General features: G+C 48.3%; 1 protein-coding gene and 1 pseudogene across 1 annotated transcript; one reads left to right on the top strand and one right to left on the bottom strand.

Moving 5' to 3' along the window:
- The first annotated feature begins 8,664 nt into the window (after positions 1–8,664).
- On the top strand, positions 8,665–24,898 carry LZTFL1 (leucine zipper transcription factor like 1). The gene is made up of 10 exons (XM_053930200.2): positions 8,665–8,800; positions 12,356–12,480; positions 14,475–14,669; positions 15,843–15,903; positions 17,063–17,137; positions 18,666–18,731; positions 18,815–18,892; positions 20,005–20,181; positions 20,907–21,010; positions 24,151–24,898. Exons 1-10 carry the CDS (start codon positions 8,798–8,800, stop codon positions 24,167–24,169), a joined length of 903 nt encoding a protein of 300 aa, XP_053786175.1. The 5' UTR covers positions 8,665–8,797; the 3' UTR covers positions 24,170–24,898.
- Positions 22,797–23,268, bottom strand: LOC112309659 (transcription initiation factor TFIID subunit 13 pseudogene; annotated as a pseudogene).
- Positions 24,899–25,649: the final 751 nt, after the last annotated feature.

Below are 25,649 nucleotides of genomic sequence, written 5' to 3'. Positions count from 1 at the left end.
AGTTGATGAGTACGGGAGACATATCAGAACTATGGTTTGGTTGTTGATATTGCTCTTTTGTTATTACTCCAGTTAGGAGCAGTGGGACCAGGGGAGTAGATGTCAGAGTGGAAAAGAAGGCGGTGGCGATTTTGAAAGTCATTTCAGGAGCTACAATCCCGGGATGTGCTGGAAGCACCAGGAGAAAAAGGAAAACTCGTGGATGACTCTGACTCATCTCATTGGTGGAGGGCGATAGAGGGGTTGGCCATGTAACGGGACCAGCGGGTTCTGACGTCCCTTGGGTGTGTTGAATTTAAGTAACGTCTGGGACACCCGGTTGGAGAAAACCTGCCAGCTCCTGGCAGTGTCGGTGGGCTGCACACGTGAGAAGCATGGCTTGAAGGCGCAGGCCTGATGGTCAGCCTCATACACGACAGGCGAAACCCTGGGAATAAATGGAATTGCGCAGAAAAGGAGGGGACAGCGCTAAGACAGAGCCGCTGAGGAGAGCCCTGCAGGGGACACCAGCCAGCCCTGGAGAGTGAGAAGGAGCAGCAAGGAGAGAGAAGAGTAGCAAAAGCCAAGGGAAGGGTGAAGAAGGAGGGGGTCCTTACTGGGAAATCCTGCAACAGTGACTGAGGTGAAGTATTGGATTTGGCAACCTGCAGATCACCTGGTGGCTTTGGAGGAGACTGTTTCCGTAGAGAGGGGAAGAAAAAAGCCAGGCTGCAGGGTGACTGACAGGTGAAGGATGAGCTGTCAAGGGGGAGTACTCTCTCAAGGAATTTAGCAAGAAAAAAGACAGAGAGAGAGAAGGAAAAAGTTTGGGTAGCCAATTATGGGAAAAGTTTGGACAAAGAAGTGTCGGTTTGGGGTTAATGTTAGTCATGGTTTTGTTTCACTTTTAATCCGGGGGAGACTTGAGCATGCTTTTAAACTGAGGATCAAAGAGAGAGGAAGAGAATAAAGATATAGGAGCTAAAAAAAGGATATCTTAAACTTGATGAAGTTTAGTCCCAGCAAAGGTAGAAAGGGTTGGTGGGGCCATGAGGACTGAATCACGTTAGCCTCGGACAAGAGTTCCTCCTGAGAATCAGCAGGGCAAGCAGAAGGTGTGTGGGTGTTCTAGAGGATGAGAGGGGAGCCCAGAGTCTCTGTGGAGCCCCCGTGATTTGCCCTGCACTTCTGGAACAAGGGTGGCAACTATAAACCATGATTGATAATCTTTGTTCTCAAAGTAGGTCACACCAAAATTGATATGCATCCTTCTCGTAAAAGACAGTCCCCAAAACACAGCAAAGCAAATGGGCCCAATGCTTGTAACATTTCTGTGGTGTATCTTTGTATCCAAGACATTCACCAGCTTCCTGTTTAATTTTGCCCTAAAAATATTGGAATGGGACATGCCCAGTGGACCTAATTAAAATCAGACAGAAATTAGGACAGGACCTCACCAAAGCCAAGCATTCCTGCTCAGACAGGTTATGAAACCATCAACCAATGGCAAGTCCAGTCTTCCCTTTGGCTCCACCCACCCCACCTCCAGTATGGAAGGCCTGGGTCTGCTCAGCCAGCTGGGGAAAAGGGGCAAAAGCTAACAAGAGAGGACTGAACCAGAGCGAAAGTATCCAGATGCCAGCAACAGTGTTTGGAGCGCAGACTAAAGAAAGGGCATGTTCCTTCTAGGGGTCTCCATCCAGCCCTCGAGCTGACCTGAAATTTCTGCCTCGTTTCTCCTTTAACGGGAACAGAAACAGGGCCCGGCCCTTGGACAGAAGGCGCTGTGGTGAGCACATGGACAACAGCAAACGAAACCAAAGGTGCTTTTGCATTGGCTTTTATTTTCTCTTTACATCATTAAATAAAAGTAAAGCCCGCTTCATACAGAAATTCAAATGGCAGGCACGTATAAAGTAGAGATCAACCGCCTCCCGCGCCTTCACCTGCTATTACCCTGCCCCGGTTTGGGGCTGAGGCGTTCACTGCTCCGCCTTTCCAAGTCGATTACACGTGCGTGTACAGCTAACGAGGAGGGATCTTACCAGGATGACTATTCTCCAACTTGCCTTTTTCACTTTATTACCTGTCTTTCCATGTCAATGCTCGTGGATTCTTCCTTGTTCTTTCTGACAACTGCAGAAAACCCCACATTATTGCAGCATAGTTTATTTAGTCCCTCACCGCCAAAGGCCACGCCAAAACCGCAGTAAACATCTGTGCACACATTTCGGCGCTCTTGTTTTTTTCTTAAATAAAGCCTTAGGCATGAAGGCAAATCACTGGGTCAAAGGGTGTGTGCGTTTTCAGTTTTGATACTAATTTCTAGTTTGCTCACCAAAAAGAAAGCCGTACTACTTTATCCCCCTACCGAAAGTGTAAGAATGCCTCCTTCCTCGTGGTCTGCGTAATACTGAGTAGTGATGGTTGGAAGTGTTTCCTGACTTGTTGGCGACTGACTTTGAGCAGAAACGCAGGAACATCAGGGAGCTCACCCTTCCAGAAAAGCAGGAAAGGGATCAACTCCTGTTGTATCTGAAGAGGAGGAAGGGGGTGAATGAGTGAGGGCTGGGAACACTTTAGGAGACAGCCACTGGGCGAGGTGGAGCAGCCGCTGACCCAGGAGGTCTGAGCAGCTGAAAGAGGGGGAGGGGGGAGCCCAAACGTTTTTATAAAGCTAATACAGTTAGTTATGTGACTTTTCTAGATTGGGAGCAAGAAAAAAATATGGGCAGCTGGTGAGAGTCACCTGATGAGAAATAGAAACTTCTCATGGTTGAGTGATGGCGTGAGGTCTGGACTTGGGAGCTACAGAGGTGAGTCAAGGAGAAGGGACGGCAGAGCAGGAGGACTTCACAAGATGACAGATCAGTGACAATCAGGTCAGAGGCGAGGCTTAAGGAAGGAGTTGGTGCAGTGCTCAGGTAGCTAGCTGGTGATGATCAGAGAGGGTCTTTTCTGAGTTCAAGTTTACAGCACTTTGCCCTGGCCCAGCGGCTCAGTTGGATGGAGCGTCATCCTGTACACCAAAATGTTGTGGGTTCGATTCCCAGTCGGAGCACATATGGGAGGCAACTGATATCTCTCCTTCTCTCTCCCCCCCCCCTCTCCCTTTCTCTCTCTCCCTACCTCCTTCTCTTTCCTCTCTCTCTAAAATCAATAAACATATCCTCAAGTGAATATTTTTTAAAAAGATTTCAGCACCGCAGGCTATGATGAAGTGTGGGGAGGACAGGAGGCACTAAAATGAAGTAGAGCTAAAGGAGGCGAAAGAGCAGCAGGCAGAGCCAGGACGGATCTGCGCACCCTCAGGGACGCTAACACGGGGTGGAGCCAGATGTCACTAACCTCAGGTGTGCCTGAAGAGTGAAGGATTCAGAGGTTTTCCTACTCATGTATTCACCAATATTTTTAGCAAAGCAATGACATTTTTGGCAACATCAACTCCTAAAACTAGATGCTAACCTAATATTTACGCCCTTGGGGTTTGTTAGCAATTCACAAGCCAGGTTGTCTCAAGTTTCTGTTCTTTCTGCCCTCTCTACCTTGCTTCCCCAAGCTCGTTGCTCGTCTACCAGCCCCTCAAGATTCCACCCAGGGATCTTCCTCAGTGCTTGCCTTGGAGCCTTAGATTGAGCTCAGTGCCCCTTACCTGGTTTCCCAAAAGGTGAGCACATTATGTGGACATGACCTTCTAGTGGGTCTATCTCTCCCACTACACAGTTAGGACCCCGGAGAGCAGGGACCTTGTTTCTACCATCTTTGGGCTTTTTATGGCCCCGCCCTTGCCTGGAGGGCTCAAGGTGATCATAAGGTAAAGATTCCTTCCTTCAAGGAGCTTGAAATGTAGTGGAAAAGACAAACATGTATAAACTAAGACTGATGTCTCCTTCATTCTCTTTACCCGCCTCATTGAGAAAACCTCCATTCATAAACACAGCTTGCCCTGGGCCATGCAGACCGTCCAAAGCATCCTACCTTTGCAGGCAACGCTTTCTGAGCAAATTTAAGTCAGCTTTCTACTTTCCAAGCTGGAATGGTGCGGGTAAACACCTTTACACGGACAGTAGGCCAGTGGACATTTAGCAAAGATCACAGAGCTAGGAGGGCCTGCCTTCCTGCATAAGAACTGGTTCAGGTAGCCCAACATTAGCTATCTCTTTCTGCCATTTGAAATAATGACAAATCTAAATGTACATCTCTGGACGCTTCTCCTGCCTCACCTGATGAAAATTCTGGTTCATGGCTCAGGACCACCTTCACTCCCTCACAATCATCATGGCCACGTCCAGCTCTCCCATATGCCTTTTAAAGCCAAGCCCTAATTCCACGGCCTTCTGAACTGCTCTTGACTTTCAGTCAAGGTGACCCATCCCTCTTGAACCCATGCCACTTCTTGTGTGCTTTGCGATCGTTTTGCAAGCTTGCTTTTTCCCCTTGACTTTATAAGGCTATGGGTGAAGGGGACGAATGCCATCTTGCTCGCTGTCCCCTTCTCTACAGTGCCGTTCGCGTATCCATTTTCCACAAATGGAGCTTGTGGATCTAACGCAAAGGCGCATGTGCATGTGAGGGTGACCGACAGGGATTTGGCACATGGCACCACAACCACGGTACATTTTTCTTGTACTTCACAGGAAAGTATTCCTCACAACCAACTCCGGACTTGGTTTTAGGTAGGCTTAACTTTTTGATGATTTGTTTGTTTCCTTCAGAGGATTTTAATGTATGGAGATTTATCAGTGAAACTAATCTACCTTTTGGGCTAAGAATTAGCGTTCTCTGCACCATCTCAAAGGGAGCTGCAGTGTTTTATGGTGAACCACTTCCTTGCCTGACCTCCTTCAATGCATGGGATGGTGAGTTTACTAATCTCATTTGGCAGCACCCTCCAACGCTCTGCAGGTCACTGGAGCATTGCGAAACCAACTAACCGAGGGACAAACAGCAAAGAACTGAAAATAGCCTCCTGCCACCGGACATCCACCGAAATGCCCCCCATGGCGTTGCTCCCATAAAAGCTCTTTCAACCCTGGGCTTTCCCTTCTTTAAAGTCTTGGCTGCCTTCTCAGCTGCAGCTGGGCAGGGTTGGAGAAGATGGGGCAGACCCCAGGACATGCAAGGTGCCACACTCCAGAGGCTTTGCCTCCTCCCAGACAACCCCCCCCCAAATGACTTTCCTCTCACCATTTCCACCTACTCCCAGGTCAGTGTCGCTCCAAGTGCCCTCTCTCCCACCTGACCTTCACAATTTCAGCCTTCTCTGTGTGCCTCCTGTGTTAATTTCTTCTTAATTGCTTTTAAAAAGTCTTTTCTCTTTTCACCTGAGTAAAGCCTCACCTTAGTCCCCCCTGCTCCGTCTCACCCAAAGATCTACACAGTAGGGGGACCTAGGCCTCCCAAGTCCCTCTACTGTCCCCCTTAGACTCCCACCACCACGACCAGAGAAGCTCGCACACAAAGGGGACTCTGAAAATAGTGGCAGAATGACTCACTCTGTCGACACTACTAAGAAGACCAAGACCACTTTGCGATTCCTCCCTTGCCCAGGCTAGCTGGTAAACACTTGGAAACGGGTGGTCCTGGCGTTATGACTGGTAACTTGCAAACCCGCAAGAGCCTCATTCTGTAATCATCTAAGAAGACAGAGTTGATCTTCATTTGATTTGTGTTGAATTATCCCAAGAGGTATTTAGTGGTCTTGTTTGTACGCCTCCCGCCCAGTCCTTTCGAACTGACACGCACACGCACACATGTGCACGCGCACACATTTGAAACATTGTCACCACAATTTAAAAAAAAATAGAGGGAGACAAAGAAGCTTGCTCTTAAAACAGGGTGGAAATGTTCTCACTCACAGCCCGAATTATTTGCTTTGGTGGTCAGCTCAAGCTAGTAAACAACCCAAAGCACAAGTTCAGCCTTTTCGTGAGCCAAGTTCATCAACTTAAGGCCAGAATGCGTGTTCATTTTCACTGACACTGTTTAGACAGCTTGTGCAACAACATTCAGCTCAGCTGGGTAGATTGGCTGGAAGGGATACAGTGTCCTTGGTGCAGAAGATTTTAGATTAAAATAGGATTTTAAATTAAAACTTTAATGCAGCTTTGTAGAACGACTTTTTTTTAAAAAAATCCCCAAGCCGCAAACAAACTCACAAATGAAATATTTGCATTCCCTGCTCTCTGCTTTGGTCGCCCGATGTCAAAAACACTTAGCAACTAGCACAGGAGTTTGCCTGTAAGAAAATACACGCCAGTTTCCTTAGAAAGGCAAACTGGTAAACAACTTTATTTTCTCAAATGTCATAAAAGTGTTTATAAAATTCTTTCTTTACCTTGGATCCACAACACCTAGTAAAGTCACCTTATCTCTGTGTGAATCCCATAAATATCGGCTGCGGTAAGAAAGAAGATGGTGAGGATCAACTATTGGAATGGGATATGTCTCGCCTATAGTAGGCACTAAATAATGGCAACTCTTATTATCAAGTTCAACAAACACGCACCAAACAGAGAGGTGAGAGGTGGCAGGGCAAAGCAGAGATTTAACTGAGCTGGGAGGAGGCCACAATGGAGCACAGGGGCTGAGAGCCTGGCCGCATAGCCCTTGCAGGGAGACAGAGGTTCTGCCCCAATGCCCCTGAGAGGCCAAAGTGAAGCTGGGCATAGCCATGCCAATGCCCCCAGACCACCCTTCAGGCCTGAGAGTGCTCCTGCCATGGGCACCTGCCTGCATATCATCCCTGGGTCATCTGAGCGGACTTCTGAAGCCCCATCCAAATTGGCAAACTGCCCCTTCTCCCCCCGGCTTTTCAAAAATCATGGGACATTCATAACCTCCCCTACACAGAGGGTGAGGAGCCTTATATCCAGAGAGGTGGAAGTAAATTTGGAAGACAAGCCCTGTCACCTATACTTGGGTGGACCTAAATGGTCAACAAACTCTTGCCAGTAATCATGAGATTTGGATTCCAGACCTGCCTCTGCTAGCCTCTGTTACTGGGCAAGATCTTTACTCTTCTGAGCTGCCTTTCCTCATCTGAAAATACTGTTTCCTTCTAGCTCTTACTTTGTCTGGATTGAAAGTGAGCCAGTTTAATTACTTCCCGTTTACCACATTGACCATGCCATGAATAAACATGTTTTCATAGCCGTACCTCCTTGAAAGACACCATCCCTTTGTAAGTTAGTTTTATTCTACAGAGTTTAACTGCAGCCACTTTGTTCTAACAATGAAAGTTTCAAGTTTAAAAAGTAGTGAGCTCAGTTCTTGGGGGACTAAGCTTTGTACAAAACTTGGTATATCATTCACATTGTATAAAATGAATGTGGCAAGAAATGAAAAGAAAACGAAATTCTTGAAACCAGAATATGATTTACACCTACTGTCCCAGAATAGTCCACATCTGCTTTCTGGTTTTGCTCTTGAAAACCTATTTGTATTAGTTTCGTTCCACAAACAGGCTCCAGATGTCCCCACCCAGCTCCCTGAGGTCTTGGACATGTGACCCTGGCTCTCAGTCTCTTCAGCCATAAGGTAAGTGGGTGGAACAAGATCTTTAAAATCCTTTCTAGACTTTCAGGTCTCAATTGTGATCCATTTTAAGTGGATCACAAAATCAACATAAAACCAAATGGCATTATTTAAGTTACTGTATCTATTCATGAGTCAGGGGTAATGCCAAATACCTCTCCTCAATGTGAAGTCCCCCAGATTCTCAGAAAGTTCCCCTCTCTATGCTCCTTATTTCCATGCGCTGAGCTCACTCCTTAGCTTACTCATTGCCTCCCCAGTGAGTGCATCTTGCTCATGTGTCTGTCTCCAGAGGATGCGGAAACACCTACTCGGTTGCCTTGCCCACTCAACGGCTTTCACGGCCCCCCACCAGCCCCAAGCGCCCGGTGTGTGCAATAGTCTAGTCATCCTGCACCTTTGCTCTTCTAGGACAGTTTGTTAAAGAGTGGTCCGCGATCCCACCTGGAATGTCAATAAAGACGGCAGATTCCAAAGACCCAAACTAGACCTGGATTTCTGGGGGAGGACACGAAGTGTTCTTTCAACATGCCTCCCTGGTGATTTTAAGCATAATAGCTTGAAATTCATTGGTCTTTCATCGACTTCGTTAGAGATTTTTTTTTTAAGAAACAAAGGATGTTTTATATTAGGTGTTTTTTTTTTTTTTAACCAGGAATATAAAGGCAAAAAAAAAGGGGGGGGAGGATGGGGAGAGAGGGTCGTTCAAAGGTCTGCCGAGAAACCTGGCATCGCTAGTGGATCGGCCTATCTCGGCCAAGTTGGAACTCCTGGAGCGTACAGAAAGTCTGGGAGGGGAGGCGTCCGACGTCCCAAGAGACCGTCAAAAGGTCGGTCAGGAACCAGGGCCCTGGCCCTAAGGGGCGCCACGCAGCGAAAAGCGAGGGATAAGCCATTCGCAGCAAACCGACTCCGGGCGCTACGGCCCATCGCAGCGTAGAGTCCGGAGGCAAAATCTCGCCTCCCGTCACCCTTGGCAACGGGGGCCAGCCCCCAAAGACAGCGTGGCGTGAAAAGGTGGGACTTCCCGGCTCTGGAAGCCAATGCGCATGCGGAGTCCGGCCAGTCATGCTGAACTTCCTGTCGCGTGATCTTAAGGACCAATAAAAGTGCATAATTTCAGGGTCACGTGCCTCTGTTCCCATTAGCAACCGGAGGCTTCTAAACAACCGGCCCACCCTCCCCGTCCGCGGCGGTGCAACCTCCTTCTGCAATCCCGGGTTGAGCGGGGCTCCGCCTGGCCTCTACCTCTCCCGGAGGCTGCTGACTCCCGCCGGCCGCCATGGTGAGTAGCCGGCCCGCTGGCGCCGCAGAGCGCCGGACAGTGGGCGCTGGCCGGGGCTGGAGACGCAGAGCTGGGCCGCGGAGTGTTGGCCTGACCTGCAGCGGGTTCGAGCCCGCTGAGGAGGGGTCCGCACCGGTTGGGGGGGCCTCAGTTAACCCCGTCCGAAGCCATTCCGGGACAGTCCTAGGTAACGAAGCCCTCCCCTAGCAGCTTCGCAACGCCGCGTCGCGTTAGTCCTCGCCCCTAGCTGAGGCTCAACGGCCTGGTCACAACTCGTGGGCAATAATGGAGCGAGTTGGGGGAACCGGCTGCGAGCAGAAGGCGAAGGGCAGGATTCTCATTCGTTTCCAGAAACGCCAAGTTTTTATACACACACACACTTTGGCAGCATAAGCAATTGTGTTAACGAGCCAAGAAGGGAGAACGTGATTGAATCCAGCTTTCCGATGTCAGAACGCCTCTAAGAGTCAAAGCCCCCCCCCCCGCCGCCCCATTTTGCAGCTGAGCGAACTTGGGTAACATTTGTTTTGATCTGTTGGAAAGAGGCCCGTTTTCCTGTATGCTAAAACGGTACTTAGAACATTGCACAGTACTGGAGTATTCAGAAAGGAGATGACACCAGCGTTGGGGGCCCCGCTGAAATGGGATACTGAAATATCTCAGCAACCAGAATCCCTCTTTTAGCCCGCGCGCTAATCCAAGCACGCTCATGCTGCTGACAGTACAACCATGAGCAACGCAGACCACTCCCTACCCCTCCTGATCTTAGAGCCTGCCCCACTCATGCTTGATTTCAATAAAATATCAAGGTCAAGTTGAAAAACTGATGGTGATGTCACACACACACCCCGAAAATCACATCCACTTCCATTCTGTCTTCTGTCATTCCTTTCTGTCGATTTGCTTAACAACTGAGGCTCAGTTTCTTCAATAGTAAATAAAAGATATAATAAACTGGGGTTGTTAAAATGATAAATGAGCGAATGCACATAAAGTAAATAGCACGGGGCCTGTTAAAATAGTAAGCATTCCATATATGTTAGATTTTCTTAGTGGACTCGTTTTTATCATTACATTTTTTACACTTCTCATCGTAAAATGGTGCGTGGGTTTTTTGAGACTAGTCCGAACAGGGAACCATTTCCGGTACCCTCACCCCTCCTCCCCTCACTTTACGGCACAGTGTGAAGACGCTAGCTTGGCGATGCTCTGGTAGGATGTTTGCTGTATGTTTTTAGCTTATTTATTAGAATTATTTTAATAAAATATTTCTGCAACAAAATTCAAACATTCCAACTTCCTTATTTGGACATTTCCCATTATTTCTAAATATTTTAGAGATGATCATCATATCTACCTCTCATTTAACAGCTGACAAAACTGGCGTCACTGAGGTTAAGTGGCTTGGTCACAAATAATTGCATAGCTAGACTTAAACTTGGCCTTTACTCCAGGGCTTCGTCTTCTTGTGCCACACGGCAGCCTGTGCCTTTTTCTCTAGTGATTTGACTCGTGCGTGTAGTGAACATGTGTGCACATGGGGAAGCAGAGGTTTGTGCATGCCCTCTCCTGTCTCCCGCTGAACTCCGCTGCTCAGTCTGCTCCCTTTCTTCACGCCCATCCATTTGAAAGGAACTTTTCTGCCTTTTGTCCTAAAGTTCCTCCTTCTCGGTTTGAGTAATTTCTTTCTTCTTAGTCTTAGGACAGTCTTAACTCTTCTTGACAGGAGAGAACATAGCTAACAGATAGGAACAGGCCATTTAATCTGCACAAGGCACAATATTAGGCTCATTATGATATTTTGGGTAGTTCTTAAATTATGAAGCTTTAACATCTCAAATTGTAGAAATACTAAAAACTGGGGCGGGGGGGAGAAAAAGACTTGGTGGAGCTGTTCATCCACAGTTGGGGACACACACCTGTAGGTCAGCATCTTGGACTTGAGAGTCATAGACGTACAGGGAACCTTGAAACCTTGAGATAGATATGTCATTAGGGGGAGCATACGGAATGAGAAGAGCAAGGGTCCAAGGCAGAGCCCTGGGAAATCTCGATATTTAATAAGAGACAAGCCCGAGAGGATGAGCCTACACGTGAGATCAAGAAGGAAAGGTGGGGTTAGCAGCCAAAGAAAGCAGGTCAGCTGAGAACAAGGCATCGGCCGTGGAGTTGTATTTGTGTAATAATTAAGAGGTTACTGGTGAGCTTTACAAAAGCAGTTTGAGTAGCATGTGTGTTTAAGGATTAGATAATACATTGGGGACAGCAGGAGTAGAAGGGAAGCAGGGAAAAGCAGCAGTAGCTAGAGGGAATCTCAAGTTTTGTTTCATAGCATGAATGAGGTTTATATACATAGTATTCCCTTTAGTCTCAAGGGAAGAAGCAGCCAATAGAGTGTTGAGAGGTGGAACAATTGGTTGAATAAAAGTCCCCCAAGAGTTTGAAAGAGAACCAGTAAGGCCTTATGAGGGAGTGACCTTCAAAGGAACAACACTCCTTAAGGTCATTTGTCAGGCACATGTCTGCTCCATGCCAGGCACTCTGAGAAGTATTGGGTATGTCTCGAAATCAGATGGGCAAGGTTCTGGCTCCTGTAGACTTACGTCTTAAGGAAATCGAGACTGCCAGGAAGAGGGGCGGATGGGCGTGGATACAGAAAAGCCTTGGTGAGGGACTGGAGAGGTGGTGAAGTAGACCGTGCGTGCCCAATGTCCTTGGCGTTGGCCTCTACAAAGTTGGAGGCAACCCCGTATGCTGAGAGTGAGGGATAAGCCTAAAAAAGGCTCGGAAATGAGGCCTTTGTCTCCCCTAGGAAGGCTATGATAGTTGAAGTTATTCTTTAAATAAAAGTAATTCTGACTCATTTAGTCTGCTACATAAGATGTTCAGTTTTATAATTTTCTTCTTTAATTTTCAGTGTAGCTATGAAATGAAAAGAATTTCATTAATTTCTAGTCATGGTTGTCAAGCTGTCATATGGTTTAAAATCAAGACCAATTAATGGCTCTGTCAAAACCAAATCTACTTTTTAAACCTGTGTTAGGGTATGGTTGAGTGGCTGCAAAAGAGATCCAAAACACAGTGGCTTAAAGAATACAGAGGTTGATTTCTCTCTGTTAACAGCCATCTCTGCCCTTCTTACTTAGGTCAGGGTTCCTCCGTGAAGTCATGTAGGGATCCGGGTCCCTTTTATCTTGCTGCTCCCCGAGCCCTAGGGCTTGGTTGCTGTCTGCAAGGTTCAGCCTAGTTACCACCTCCTCTGTGGGTCAGAGAAATGGGGTGTGACAAGGCCCCGCCCCCATCCTAAGGCCCAGGCTCTGGAAGTAGCCCTCATGTCTTCTCCCGACAGCCGTCCCTGGGAAGTAGTCAGGTGGTCACGCCTGACCGCTAGGAGGGCTGGGAAGTGCCTGGTGGGGCAGCCGTGTGCCTGGGAAGACGGGGGGATGGGACTGAGTGGACATGCAGCAGGCCCCGCCCGAGCAAGGCCTGTGTCTTCACTGTCGGTTCCTTTATTTCAGTTGCAAGACTGACAAGGAAATTACTTCTCTCTTTCAGGCAGAGTTGGGCCTAAATGAGCACCATCAAAATGAAGTTGTTAATTATATGCGCTTTGCTCGGTCAAGAAGAGGCTTGAGACTCAAAACTGTAGATTCCTGCTTCCAAGACCTCAAGGAGAGCAGGTATCAGAAGACCGTAAGGAAACCCGGTGGGGAGCAGGAGCCATCCTGGTGGCCAGTGTGGGGGTGCTGCGGCAGAGGCCGTCCAGACCATTGCCGGGATTGTCGGGGTCCGCTGTTCCCCGAGAGCGGCCATGTAGCCTCGGGGGTCTGTGCCCCTCAGACTGCGGTGGGAGCAGCCTGTTATCCAGCAGGACATTTGCTCAGGGGCTGCAGCGTTTCCGAGGGCAGGAAGTTGTGAGGCGCTTATGGGCTAATGGTGGGCTTGTGTTAGAGATACCAGAACTTTAATTACCTGAGTTTTTAATTAAGAGAGTAGAGCCCTAAGATAATGACAGTTTGCAAGAAAACGCCTACACAGTTCATACTGAAGAATTAGGAACATGGAAAACAGACCGTAGAAAATTGATGTTTGACGTTGAGCATACTGGGGAGACCAAAGAAAAGGACTGAATGAGGGAGAGACGTCAGACTGCTTTGCAATGAGGCTGTGGCGGGGGTAAGGCATAAATGAAAAAGTCCTCCAGGTGAGCTGCACCTGTCATAAAGCCATGAAGCCCCCCGGCAGCAGAGACCGTCAGGTGTCACCACTAACTGCTGCATTCACAGGTCTGGTCTGGCCGTCCGGTCCCCCAGCCCCCAGTGGGGAGATCAGCCGCTCAGTTGGTGAGGCAGTGGGACAGCCAGTGAAGGCCCTTCACCACCCACTTTGGGCACCTTAACCGCTGTTCTAAGAATGGAATCGGGTTGCCAAAAAAAGGTTGTTTTAAAGCAGATTTGGTGTGTTCTGTTAAAGAACATAGAAAGATTGTTAATATATTTAGTCAAGACTTCCCTCAAAAATAGTTCAAGTTTTGGTTTTTTCACAGCATTTAAACTCTGCTGGCTAAATGAGACACTAAAGAATGGCAAATCAGATAATAGGAACTTGAGTATAACTGTGATTGGACTCCGGTGCAGCTCCCTTCATTAGGTCCTTTTGGAAATGAGGAAGAAGGTGGACCTGGGTTGGGGCGCTGCTCTTCCGAGCCTTGGAGGGGTGGGGACACTGGGGGCGGAGGTGGGGAGAGGAGAGACCCGTTGCAAGGAGGAGGCGTGCCCAGAAGCTTTCTCCAGGATTGAGCTGTTGGGCATGTCCTTGGGGGAGCAGGACACGACTGTGGGGTTGTCAGCCCCTTCTGGGCCTGTGTTCCCGTTTGGAAAGTGAGGGGATTGAAGAATTCGGCCCCAAGCTCCCTCCCAAACCAAGCTCTGTGTGGGAGGTGGACGGTTAACGCTGTTGTCCAGAAGGGTGTTCACTCTGATGCGTGGTCAGTGGTCTTCGGAGCTGCAACTAAGAGAAGTTAGGTTCAGGGTGGATATTTTGGGGGCTTTTTGAGTCCTAGACAAATAATAGAAATGCAGGCAAAATTACATCTTCCAGGTGACTTTTGAAATTATCATGATAAAATGAATATTAAACACAATTTTTTTAAGGTTTTGTTTATTTATTTTTAGAGAGAGGGGAAGGGAGGGAGAAAGAGAAACATCAGTGTGTGGTTGCCTCTCAAGCATCCCCCAGTGGCAACCTGGCCTGCAACCCAGGCATGTTCTCTGACTGGGAATCAAACCTGCAACCCTTTGGTTTGCAGGTCTGTGTTCAGTCCGCTCAGCTACACCAGCCAGGGTGATAGAATCAATTTTAGTGGAGAATGAAAAAGATTTTTAAACTTGAAAATTAAAGAAAAAAGTGAATTGTTTGGGGAACTGTCTCTGAGCGTATACATGTATTAAAGAATGTCCATATTTGAAAAATGAGCCACAATTTAATCACTTAAATAGACATCAAAATTTAATTCAGCTTACTTCCCACCTGCTTTACTAATGAAGAAGCTAGCGCCCAGAGAGATTGTCCCCGCAGCCCCGTCAGACCCGAGGTGTCACAGGGTGGCTTTCTTAGTTTGGGCTGTGAACGGTTCTTGCCGTGCGTGCGGACGTCCGGGGCGGCTGTGTTCCAGACTGGTGGAGGGCACCTTCACAGCGGACGAGGTCTCGGAAGTCCTGCACGGGCTGCAGGCCGTGGTGCACAGCGAGGTGGAGTCTGAGCTCCTCAACACGGCGCACACCAACGTGCTACTTCTGCGGCAGCTTTTCGCGCAGGCGGAGAAGTGGTACCTCAAGCTACAAACAGACATCTCTGAACTTGAAAACAGGTAATAAAGTCGGTACCTGAAGTTATGACAGTAGTGGCCCAAGCACGTTCTTAAAAGTTATCGAAAGTCTTTGCTGCTGGTGTCCTCGGGGCTGGTGCGTGAGAGCCCGGGCGGGGCAGCAGCAAGGCCTCGGTTCCTGGGTGATGTCTTGGGTGCCACTCCGTGGTCCTGGCAAAGTCCTCCCTCCTGTTGTGCCTGGGTACTGCGAGGGCGTGTGAGATTTATGGAATTGCTTTTCAGGCTGTTACCAACTGTTCCCCACAGTGTCTTTGTCAGCCTGATCGGTATTGTAATAAGTCTTTATTTAGAGATCGGTTGACTAGGAAATAAAGATTATGAAGCATTTGGAAAATATTTCAAATACCATCACTTCAGACTAGTAGTATTGGAAGTTTACTTCTAAATAATCACATCGTAAATTATACACTTTAAATTGGAAATGTGAAAAAACATTTATATTCCAAACATTATCAAAGAGTGCATTAATTTTTTAAAATATGGTAAAATCGGTAAAATTGAAACCCATTCTAAGAAAAGTCAGGGCAGAGATGAGGAACGACTGACCTCTGAACCCGGGGTGCTGCTCCTGAAGCACCAGCGCAGCCGTGGAGAGTGTGGGCCTCCGGAGAGTGTGGGCCCACAGCAGGGGAGGGTCAGCTCCCTCCCCCCTTTGCAGGTAGAGGCGGTGATCAGGCTGTCACCTGGGCCACCTGTCTTCCTGGAAACTCTACCACACTTTTCCAGTAGATGTCACAACCTACTGTCATTCCGTCTTCACGACACGCCCCTATTAAAATCAGTTTGTCTCTTGAACGCCCGGCAGCTAACGATGTGTATTATGTGATAGAGGAATCTCCCTCTAGCACCTCAGAAATCCGGCGTTGACCACAAATTTCAGACGTGCTTGTCTTAACACTGAAGCTCTAGCGGTCACGTGGTGCGCTGAGGGGGTGGGCAACACTAGGTGCTGCGGGCGATTCAGCGTGGGGGCCATGTGTTTAGACTCCCGACTGTTAGTAACTGAATACCGGTTTGACCTGGTGACGTGGTCACCTTGCTCTGTTCTCTCTGGCGTGTGATAGGTTGGTACAAGTGATCTTACTCTTGTGTGGGGGATTTTATTTGAAATGTATTTCAAATAAATATTTTTTTATATTTGCTTTTATCTTCAAGAGAATTATTAGAACAAGTTGCAGAGTTTGAAAAAGCAGAATTTACATCTTCCAGTAAAAAGGTAATTTCTGTTCTTCTTAAGTCCGTATCTCAACAGCCAGTCTTTAAAATCCCTAAGTTACACAGAGCAATCCAAGGTTGAAGTGAGAGCTCTCAAGGAAAACCATTCAATTTTAGAGCAGGATTTAAAAACTGCCTCCCAGATTTTCAGGCGAAAGAAGAAAAGCTTTGTAAATAACTGTGAAAAACTGTTTTTGACACCCCCCCCCTCACACACACACACACACTTTCTCTCTCCCTCTCTCCCTCTCCCCCTCTCCCCCTCTCCCCCTCTCCCCCTCTCCCCCTCTCCCCCTCTCCCCCTCCTCTCCCCCTCCCTCCCTGCCATCCACCTGGCTCCCAGCCACATCAGCCCTCTGCTCTGATGACGCAGAGCGTGGCTTTGGGGTTAGCCACACCTGGGTGCGCATCCTGAGCTACGTGACCTTGAGCAGTTTCCCCGAGGTGGCTGAGCCTCGCTTTCCTCACCTGTCATGTAGAGACTGCACTAGTAGTTAGCTACTTCTCTTTTTAATCATTCTCGTCACTTGCAGTGACCACATAACACTGCCCCATCGATGCCCCCGGTGTCGGGCGGTAGAGGGCTGCCGGGGAGAACCCGTGGACGTACCCGTCCAAAGTGATTTTCCAGTTACTCCTTTGGAGTGTGTTTCTGGCTAAGACATTTCTGGGTCCAAGGGAATGGATTCTGTTGTTTTTTGTACATATTGCTAAACCGCCAGAATATTCATGCCAACTTACTCTTCCTCTGTAGTGTAGTTGCCACGACCCGCATCAATATTCCATTTTCCAGGGTCCGGGTTCATGCAGAGAGATGTCTCTGCTCCCACAGTTTAAAACCCAGCCCTGAGATTCTAGGATTTATACCTGCTCTGGTGTTGAGCACCTTCCCTCCTCTTGTCTCCCCTTCTTTCCTTCCATCTGTATTGTTTTAAGAAAAGATATGGGGAGGATGGGTTTCATTTCTGTGTCTAATTTAAATTGGGCCCTGGGGTGCAGCAAAGAACCACACCAGCGAGAACCCCCCCTCCCACACCATGGAGCTGACACCCCGGTGGGTCTGTCCGCACAGCGCCCCCACTCAGGAGTGCGAGCGCTCGAAGATTGTGCGGGATGGATTTATTCAGCCTGGTGCTTTCAGTTTGGTTACTGTGTTTCAGCCCGTCATAGATGTTGTCATAAAGCCAAAACTCGCCCCGCTGAACGAAGGCGGAACAGCAGAGCTCCTAAACAAGGTAACGCTGCCGTCGTTGGAGAAACGCCAACCCCTATTCTGTCTCCTGTTGTCTGCCCGACTCCGGAGCGGAGAAACGGGGGAGGAGGTGGTGGGCTCCGGCTGTGGCCCACGGGGGGGAGCTAGTGCCGTGTAGGTGTGGACTTACCTTTCAGAGGGTCTGCGGCAGCTGTTCTTTAAAACAACTGTTTTCGACTGCAGTCGACATTGAGTATTAACTGATACTCGTTTCAAGTGTACAGCGTAGGGGTTAGACATGTGTATCACTCAGAGTGGTCCCCCCGATGATTCTGACACCCCCAGCATTATACACAGCCCCTCCCCTGCCACTGAGCGTGTTCCCCATGCCGCGCCGCGCGTCCCCGGGGCAGCAGCTCCTGACGGGAAGCACAGGGAAGTTTGGACATGGTGTGTGGACGGGCATTTGCGGTTTGCAACCTGTCATAACAATGAAGGGATTTTTATTAAGAGGTTCATAACCATTGATTACCAATATGCAAATAAGTGCTTTTCCTGACCTACATTGTCAGCATTATGCTAGGTCTCGTTAGGTAAAAAGCAGTGTACCGCCTGGCCTTTTGCCCTCAAAACCTTAGTCTCGCTGAGAAGTGGAACGAACACTCTGGAAACAGCTCGGACAATGCTAGCGTGCCGCCTCAGGTGCCGGGCTGGCGGGGGGACACAGTTCGGGGGGGAGGGTAGGTGGGGGCAGACGTTTTGGTAGGGCCGTGCCCGAGCTGGGCTGAAGAGTAAAGACCAGTTAAGTGGTCAGAGGGAAGAGAAGGGGGACAGAAAGGCCACAGTCCGAGGCAGGGGAAGGCCAGCGTGGCCGGGACGGGGTCAATGTGTGTGCCAGAGCATAGCAGGAATAAGGGGGATGGACAGGTGACTGCGGGGAGACAGCTGCTTACAAGCCAAGGCGTTCGGCTTCAGCTCCGTCAGAACCGTCCAGGGGCTCCGGGCAGCGCACTGGGGTAGTGGCGACTGTGTTTTAGGACAGCGGCAGTGCCGGGCCTGTAGGCTGAGGGTAGAGCCGGGAGTTGCAGGGTCAGCCCGGGGAGGGGGCTTTGGAAAATGCTGAGAGCAGAGGGCTGAAGACAGTGTGAGATGGCGAGAGAAGGAAGCAGGAGTCTTAGGGCCAAAGGAGACTCGCAGGTGCTGAGGCTGTCGGGCTGGGCAAAACTGGCTGTTACCAGTCACTGGGACCAGCACGGTTTTGATCTATTGGGTGGTTTAAATTTAATTTTAATTTTTTAAAAGATTTTATATATTTATTTTTTAGACAGAGGGGAAGGGGGAGAGAAAGAGAGGGAGAGAAACGTCAATGGGTGGTTGCCTCTCATGCGCCCCCTACTGGGGACCTGGCCCACAACCCAGGCATGTGTCCTGACTGGGAATCAAACCCTTTGATTCGCCCGCCAGCATGCAATCCACTGAGCCACACCAGCCAGGGCTAATTTAAATTTTTAAATGAAACAAGTAATTTCAAATACTTTGGCTAAAATAATAAAACTTGGATTTTCTCAAAGGAAATTGTAAGACTTCAAGAAGAAAACGAGAAATTGAAGTCAAGGCTGAAGACCCTTGAAATACAGGTAACAGAACTACTTCACAGACTCCTGGGAAGAGTTACTTACAGACTGAGTCCTGAACGTGTTCCGTTTGCACTTGATTCCAGGCTACGGCTGCGCTGGAGGAGAAGTCAGAGCTGGAAAGCGCGCTGCAGGGTCTGCGGCTGGAGCAAGGAAACCAGCAGGTGACACGGTATTGGCTCTTTCTCTCACGTTCCCCAGCTGGAGTCACCAGTTCAGTGCTACGCCCTAGTACTGTTCCTCATGCCCCCACCCCCACCCCACCCTGCCACTCCCCTGTTGCTGCTGCGCTGCACTGGGACCTCCTTGTCCAGGAGAGGCCAGGAAAATGCATAGGAGTTTCGATCATTATATAGCAAGGACCACAGACTTCTAAAACAAAGCTAAATCCTCCAGAACAGCTTTATAACATCCCAAAAGTAAAACAGTTACAAACACTTTTAGATGATGAATTTGTTTGAAAAGCCTTTTGTACCTCACTCACATTTTACTTTGAAGATCTTGGCAAAAGCGAAGTCCATGCACACCTTCGCTAGCCACAGGGACATCAGACTTTTTGAAGACCTGACGAAAAATGAGTAGGGATCTTCCCTTCTGTGCTGCGACTGCTGCTGCTTCACACTTAGCAGCTGCGGCCCCTTCTCCTGTGTTACATTAATACAGCCGCTGCTTTCTGCTGCGGGTTTTATTTAGGCAGAAACAAGGCCCAGGGAGAGGACCCAGCTGCTGTATTACGCCGCCACACTGTGCAAACGTGCGTGCACATTAATATAAAAAACTCAAGCCTGGTAAATTGGCAACCATAAAATCAGCAGCATTAGTTAGGCTCCCATAACGTTTCATTGTAAACAGTGACGAAGACAAACTTAAGGTGGAGCGTACTGATTTTATTCTTCGTGTGTGTCATTTAAACTTCTCCACCGGGATTTTTTTAAACTTGACTTTTCGAAGTAAAACCTGTTTGCCACCCCGACTCTGAGATGCGTAGTCTTGTCAGATTTGGGGCCTCAGCTCTCCCCTTTTCTCTTTGGAACCCCAGCAGGTAATAAATCGTACTGTGCGTGTCTGGAATCAGTGACCCTGCACCGTGCCCCACGCAGGCCACCATGCCCTGAGGGTGGAAGGCGAGCCGGGCATGCCGGCAGCCCCCGGAGCTGGGGCGCACCCGCAGCACGGCGTCACTGGCCTTCACCTCCTGCGCCGGCGAATCACCATCTAAAACAGCCACCACTAAGGATGTCAGCACGAACTTACGATCATGTGTGATTTCTCATAGGATTTTATAAAGGCCCAAGACTTGAGTGACTTGGAAAACACAGTTGCCGCTTTAAAGAGTGAGTTTCAGAAGACCCTGAATGACAAGACCGAAAACCAGAAGTCCCTGGAGGAGAGTCTGGTGACAGCCAAGCATGACCTACTGAGGGTTCAGGAGCAGCTGAGCATGGCCGAGAAGGTCAGCGTCGTCTGCAAATGTCCACTTAGGTGATGGCCGCAGTAGAGGGGACAGGTGTGGCTAAGGGCAGGTGGGACAGCTGCGGATTCACAGTTTTTCTCAAGGTATTAGCCAACATGTGTCCTAAAGATTCGTTGTCTCTGGGCACTGAGATTCTCCCATCCTCAGCAGGGAATACCTGCGATAATGGAAGTCGGCACTCCCTCCTGAGTGTGGGAGAAGGTTCTTCCACGGTGGCTCTCCCCCCCTCCGCCCACCCTCCTCCAGTCTGCAGACTTTTACTTTTCAAGGGTTCTGTGTCGTGGACTGGGTTCTTCACTCAGGGATTAGACACTTAAGAATCTGGGAGCAGGAATGTAAACAATTTAAAAATCCCCCTAAAACACTGACACGCTCTGGGATTTGGAAAGAGACCATGCGTGTTACACCTGAAAATTAGTCTGCTGTCTCGGATAGATTGCCCATGTCTAGGGCGTAGTGTGTGTGAGTTACCTGCTAACGTTATATTTGGAGAAATACTACTATTTTACTGGCTTCTCATTTGAAAGAATGTTTTTTTAAAGTTTGGATACTCAATTTTATATGAATATGTATTTTTAAAGAAATCACAAAGTAATATAAGCAGAATGTCAGTAACATTAGAGCAAAAAACATACGTTTTCATCAGATGTATTAATTCTTTCCTTACCTATTTCTTAGTATTATGCTTAAATCTTTCACTGCAGGAACTGGAGAAGAAATTCCAACAAACAGCAGCTTACCGAAACATGAAAGAGATTCTAACGAGGAAGAACGACCAAATCAAAGACCTGAGGAAAAGACTGGCACAGTAAGCCGCGCTGGCCTGCCCGCCTCCCGATGTGTCTCCCCGCTGGGTTGGTGCCTGCTCTTCGTGACCCGAAGCTTGTGTCCGGAGAGGGCAGGCCGGCGGCTGGCTGCTCTCTCATTGACCCGGCAGCCTGCATTCAGGGACAGCTCAGGAGCTTTGGCCTGTCCCTGGCTGTAGTGCCCACCGGTTTTGTAGGTTGTAGGTTCCGCTCGGCCTGTCTGCGAGGGGCCACTCTTGGCAGTGGATTCAGGTAGCAGGAGGTCTCGCGGAAACACAGCCAGTCGCAGGGCAGCACTGGGTGTTTCTCCTCCATGGGGTCCTTGCAGCGCCCAGACCTGGTCGTGCTGAGCCCTCAGGAGACAGTTGAGGTGTGAGAGAGTGAGCCCCACGGAGATGGGTGCCATAGGCAGCACGCCAAGAAGTGTGTGCTCACACGGAACCAGGGTCCCCTATCTGGCCGTGTGGTCCCCAGGCAGGGACGAGGGTGGTTACAAGAACGCACCACACAGAGCGAAGCCCTAGTCATGGCTCCCACCCCGTATCAGGTCGGCCAAAAAGGCTGTTACATTTTTCATTGTCACCAGTAACTTTATTGATCTGGATATTGTGAGTATGTTGGTTCTCTCCTGCTATTGGCTTCCAGGGGGCAGAGGCCAGGGGTGCTGCTAAACATCTTCCAATGCATGAGACAGCCCCACAGCAAAGGATCATTTGGCCAAAATGTCAGTGGTACCCGGGAACTTGGCAAACCACATTTTTTCCTCTCTAAATGCAATTTTAATCTTTATTTTAAGCTAAGTATGGTAATAATTTAATACAATAAGCTAAATACACACAGAACGTGTATATCCTGATGTACGGAAGTGGTTCCCTTGGCCACACACGGTTCAGCCACGTGCACATTTCTGCAGCGAGCGAGTGCTAACAGACGTTCGTGAAACACCACCCGGATGCTGCCCTGCCGTCAGCTCTTCAAGCAATGCCATTCCTCGTACTGAAAAATTTCATTTTCATTTAGAAGAGAAATCCGATCTGGGAAAATGAGTTCCTTTAACACTTGACACACAGTATGTTATAAGCCCGAAAGGATTTAAATCAGAAAGGCTTCAACACAGAAGCATACATGAAACTTTTGTTTCTCCCTCCCCCAAATCCCTCTCTTTATCGAAAGGAAAGAATGTTAAAACAAATTACCTTAAGACAGATAAATACTCATAAAAGACTATTTTTTCTATCATTTTCTCCTTAAACACAAACCATTTCACTATCTTTTAATAACCTCTCAGACTACTGTAGTCTAAAAACTTGAGGTTTGGCTATCACGTCTTAGCTCTCATAAAGTCAAAGGTGCCATTTAGACCTCACACGAAGCAGCATGGCCTACAATGGCTCAGGTGCACCTAACACCTGAATACTACTTCACTGTTCAGACAGTCAAAAGTCAGAAGGTTCTGCCGGTTTGCAAGGCCCTTCAACTTACACACGGTCATTAAAACCCAGTACGTGATTCAGGTGCGGTGGTATTGCCCCAAAATCAAAGACAGGAAAATAAAGTTGGGCAAGTTTGTCTTCTCCATCTTTCACTCACATGGCTAGTTGTCAGCTTTACTGTGTAAAACATACGGGGTTTTCATTTAAGATTATTTTTTTAGAGAGGGGGAAGAGAGGGAGAGAAACAGCAATGTGTGGTTGCCTCCACACTCCCCCTACTGGAGACCTGGCCCGCAACCCAGGCATGTGCCCTGGCTGGGAATCAAACTGGTGACTCTGGTTCACAGGCTGGCACTCAGTCCACCGAGGCCCACCAGCCAGAGCCATACAGGTTACTTTTATATATGGTCTCCCCAGAAGATAATGAAGCTTCAGAAAGTACAAAAGTTGTCAAGATCCAGTTTGCTTCATCAAATGCTTTCCTAGCTCATTTCCGTTCTTCATGCATAGGAAGCAAGTCTTTACCTCTAGCAAATTTCCTTGGATCCTTTCCAATCAAGAAGATATCTTCCACTTGTACCCACCCGTGTCTTCCAGTTGACATTGCCGTGTGAGTCACGTCAGTGATGAACTCTGTGACAAGGTCTTATCCACTGATTCAACAAGAATACCGCCGATCCAGTACAAGGCTTCTGGTCAGCCCCAAGCCCATACATCCTGCATCGTAACTCTTTAGAAGACAAATCTCTCTCACCCTATCTACCTTCTGCACCTCCTCCAGCTTCTTCATTTTCTTCCTCAAAAGTGGGGTCTTCCTCATCCGCCATCCCACCGGCCAGCCTACAGACCCCGCCCACTGCAAACCACTTTAGACACTTTCGATCAGTCACAGCCCCTTCTCCACACACTGCACACATCTTTGTTGTTTTGCATCTCGGTTGCATTTTTACCTTTCTTACAATAGTAAAGCATAGTATGCAGAAAATGTTGCATATTTTCTTCCACCTTCAATATCGGCCACACAAAAATTCACCGATTTTGATAAGTTTTTCTTTAAGTGCACACCGATGTGACAGCTGTCACGATACAACCTAACAAAATTGTTTTGATTGAAGTTAAAGACAGCCAAGCGCTGCTAGAGCCAGTGTACGGAAAAAACATAATGGACCTTTTGGCCGCCAGCCCAGGACTTCAGTGTGCTCGCAGTCCTGGTCCAGGGGGAGTCTACTCATCAGGAGCATTTCTGTCATCAGCAGTTTCATCTGGAAACTCAGCTGACCTTTTGCCTTCGTTAGGGTTTCAGGGGAACAGCTAGGAGGTGAGTCCAAGGTCAGGTCTGCCCTTTGAGAAGGGGGCTTGTTAACCTTTGCTCACATAGCAGTATCACTAGTGATGGTAATGTTGTCATTTATGTAATTACTGAGTTTCTACCGCACTGTCTCGGATCTAACTGCCAGATACAGAGACTCGAGTCTGAGGGTGTCGTAGCAGTTAACCGGCCTGTCCTACCTGCTGCAGGAACGCCCTCGGAGTCCCCTTCCCAGTGCTCCACATAGGCCCGCGTCGACCACGGCAGTGAGTTAAAGGGGGAGCGCAGCGTTGCTGGAATAGGCACTGGGAGCTGCTTTAAGTAAACTCACTCGGTAACAATGACAACAACAAAGGTATTATGATACTATGCTCTTAGTTTAATTTCTATCTCCTTCCAGGTACGAACCCGAAGACTGAGAACTGGAGATTCCCTGTGACGCTGCCATACAAAACATGAGCGAACATGCTGTTCCTCACCTCAGGCATGTATTCCGAAGCAGCTGCTTGTATGCCCTCTCTCTGTTTTTCTGATGTTTAGACTTTGCTTCTGCCATTTAAAACTAGGGTGCCTATTTTCCGTTGTCTAACTGAGGAGAGGGAAAACCTGATTCTGGTTGGTTGTCCCAATCTCCTCTCTGCCAAGTGCTCCAGAGTCTTAGTGCAAATGCACTGAGAATTCTTTGCAGTAGAGAAGAGATTTTTAGAGGGGGAAGAAGAGTCTTGTCCTTTTGCATTAGTGTGAAGAGTATACCTCTGTAATAAATATCAAGGCCAGGGTATCTGTACGTGTGCGTTCCCCAGGGTAAATATCAACGTAGTGTTATGAAAGATAGTTATTACAAATAAACCTTATTTTTAAAGATGAAACCTAGTTTATTTTCTCTATTCAATCATCAAATATGTGAATTCTTTGGAAATGTAAATAGCATCTACTATAGGCAACACATTTACCACTTACAAGAGAAATTCACGGAGAGCATGGGGGTTTAACTTCTTTGGTCTACCTACATGCTGTCTTTGTCAGCGGAGGCTCAGGCTTTTTTTTTGCAGCATAACTTAAAGAAAACTGGTGGAGGAGCCAAGTACATCCTGTACTTCAACAGTCGAGGAAGTATCTGGGCTCAGAATAAATGTACAGTTGTCCCCCCTTGTCCTCGCTTCCATGGTTTCGGGGTTTGTTTTTTTTTTAAGATTTTATTTATTTGTTTTTAGAGAAAGGGGAGGGGAAGGAGAAAGAGAGAAACATCAATGTGTGGTTGGGTCTCTCACGCCCTCTACTGGGGGACCTGGCCTGCAACCCAGGCATGTGCCCTGCTGGGAATCGAACCAGTAACCTTTTGGTTTGCAGGCCGGCGCTCAGTCCACTGAGCCACACCAGCCAGGGCAACTTTCCATGGTTTTAGTTACTAGTAGTCAACCTTGGTCTGAAAATATCAAATGGAAAAGTCCAGAAATAAATAATTCTAAGTTTTCAATTACACGCCATTCTGAGTAGCATGATAAAATCTCACACAATCCCACTGCATCCCGCCCAGGACGTGCATCGGCCCTTTGTCCAGCGTGACCAGGCTGTGTACGCTTTCTGCGCGCGCACAGCGACCGGGTCAACTGTCACGGTGTCGCAGTGCCAGTGTTCCAGCCACCCTTACTTAGTAATTAGTCCCCAAGTGCAAGAGGAGAGAGAATGGCAGTTCGAATGTCCCAAGGAGAAGCTGTGGAGTGCTTCCTTTGACTGAACAGGTGTGTGTGTCCAGGAAAAAAACCATAGGAGATGCAGGGTTCAGCATCCACCGGGGCTTGGGACATCCCCCCGCAGATGGGGGGAGACGGCTGCCATCTTTGTATTTCAGTTTCCTGAATACTCTTTAAATTACACGTTAGATAAGAACACTTAAAC

The sequence above is a fragment of the Desmodus rotundus genome, chromosome 8, assembly GCF_022682495.2.
Source record: "Desmodus rotundus isolate HL8 chromosome 8, HLdesRot8A.1, whole genome shotgun sequence".
Classification (NCBI taxonomy): domain Eukaryota; kingdom Metazoa; phylum Chordata; class Mammalia; order Chiroptera; family Phyllostomidae; genus Desmodus; species Desmodus rotundus.
The sequence above is the reverse complement of the archived record's forward strand: the minus strand, read 5'-3'. Positions and strand labels throughout refer to the sequence as shown.

Coding starts and splice junctions, on each gene's coding strand:
- LZTFL1 (XM_053930200.2), top strand. Junction 17,138..18,665: donor CAGCAGAGCTCCTAAACAAG/GTAACGCTGCCG, acceptor ATTTTCTCAAAG/GAAATTGTAAGACTTCAAGA. Junction 18,732..18,814: donor TGAAGACCCTTGAAATACAG/GTAACAGAACTA, acceptor ACTTGATTCCAG/GCTACGGCTGCGCTGGAGGA.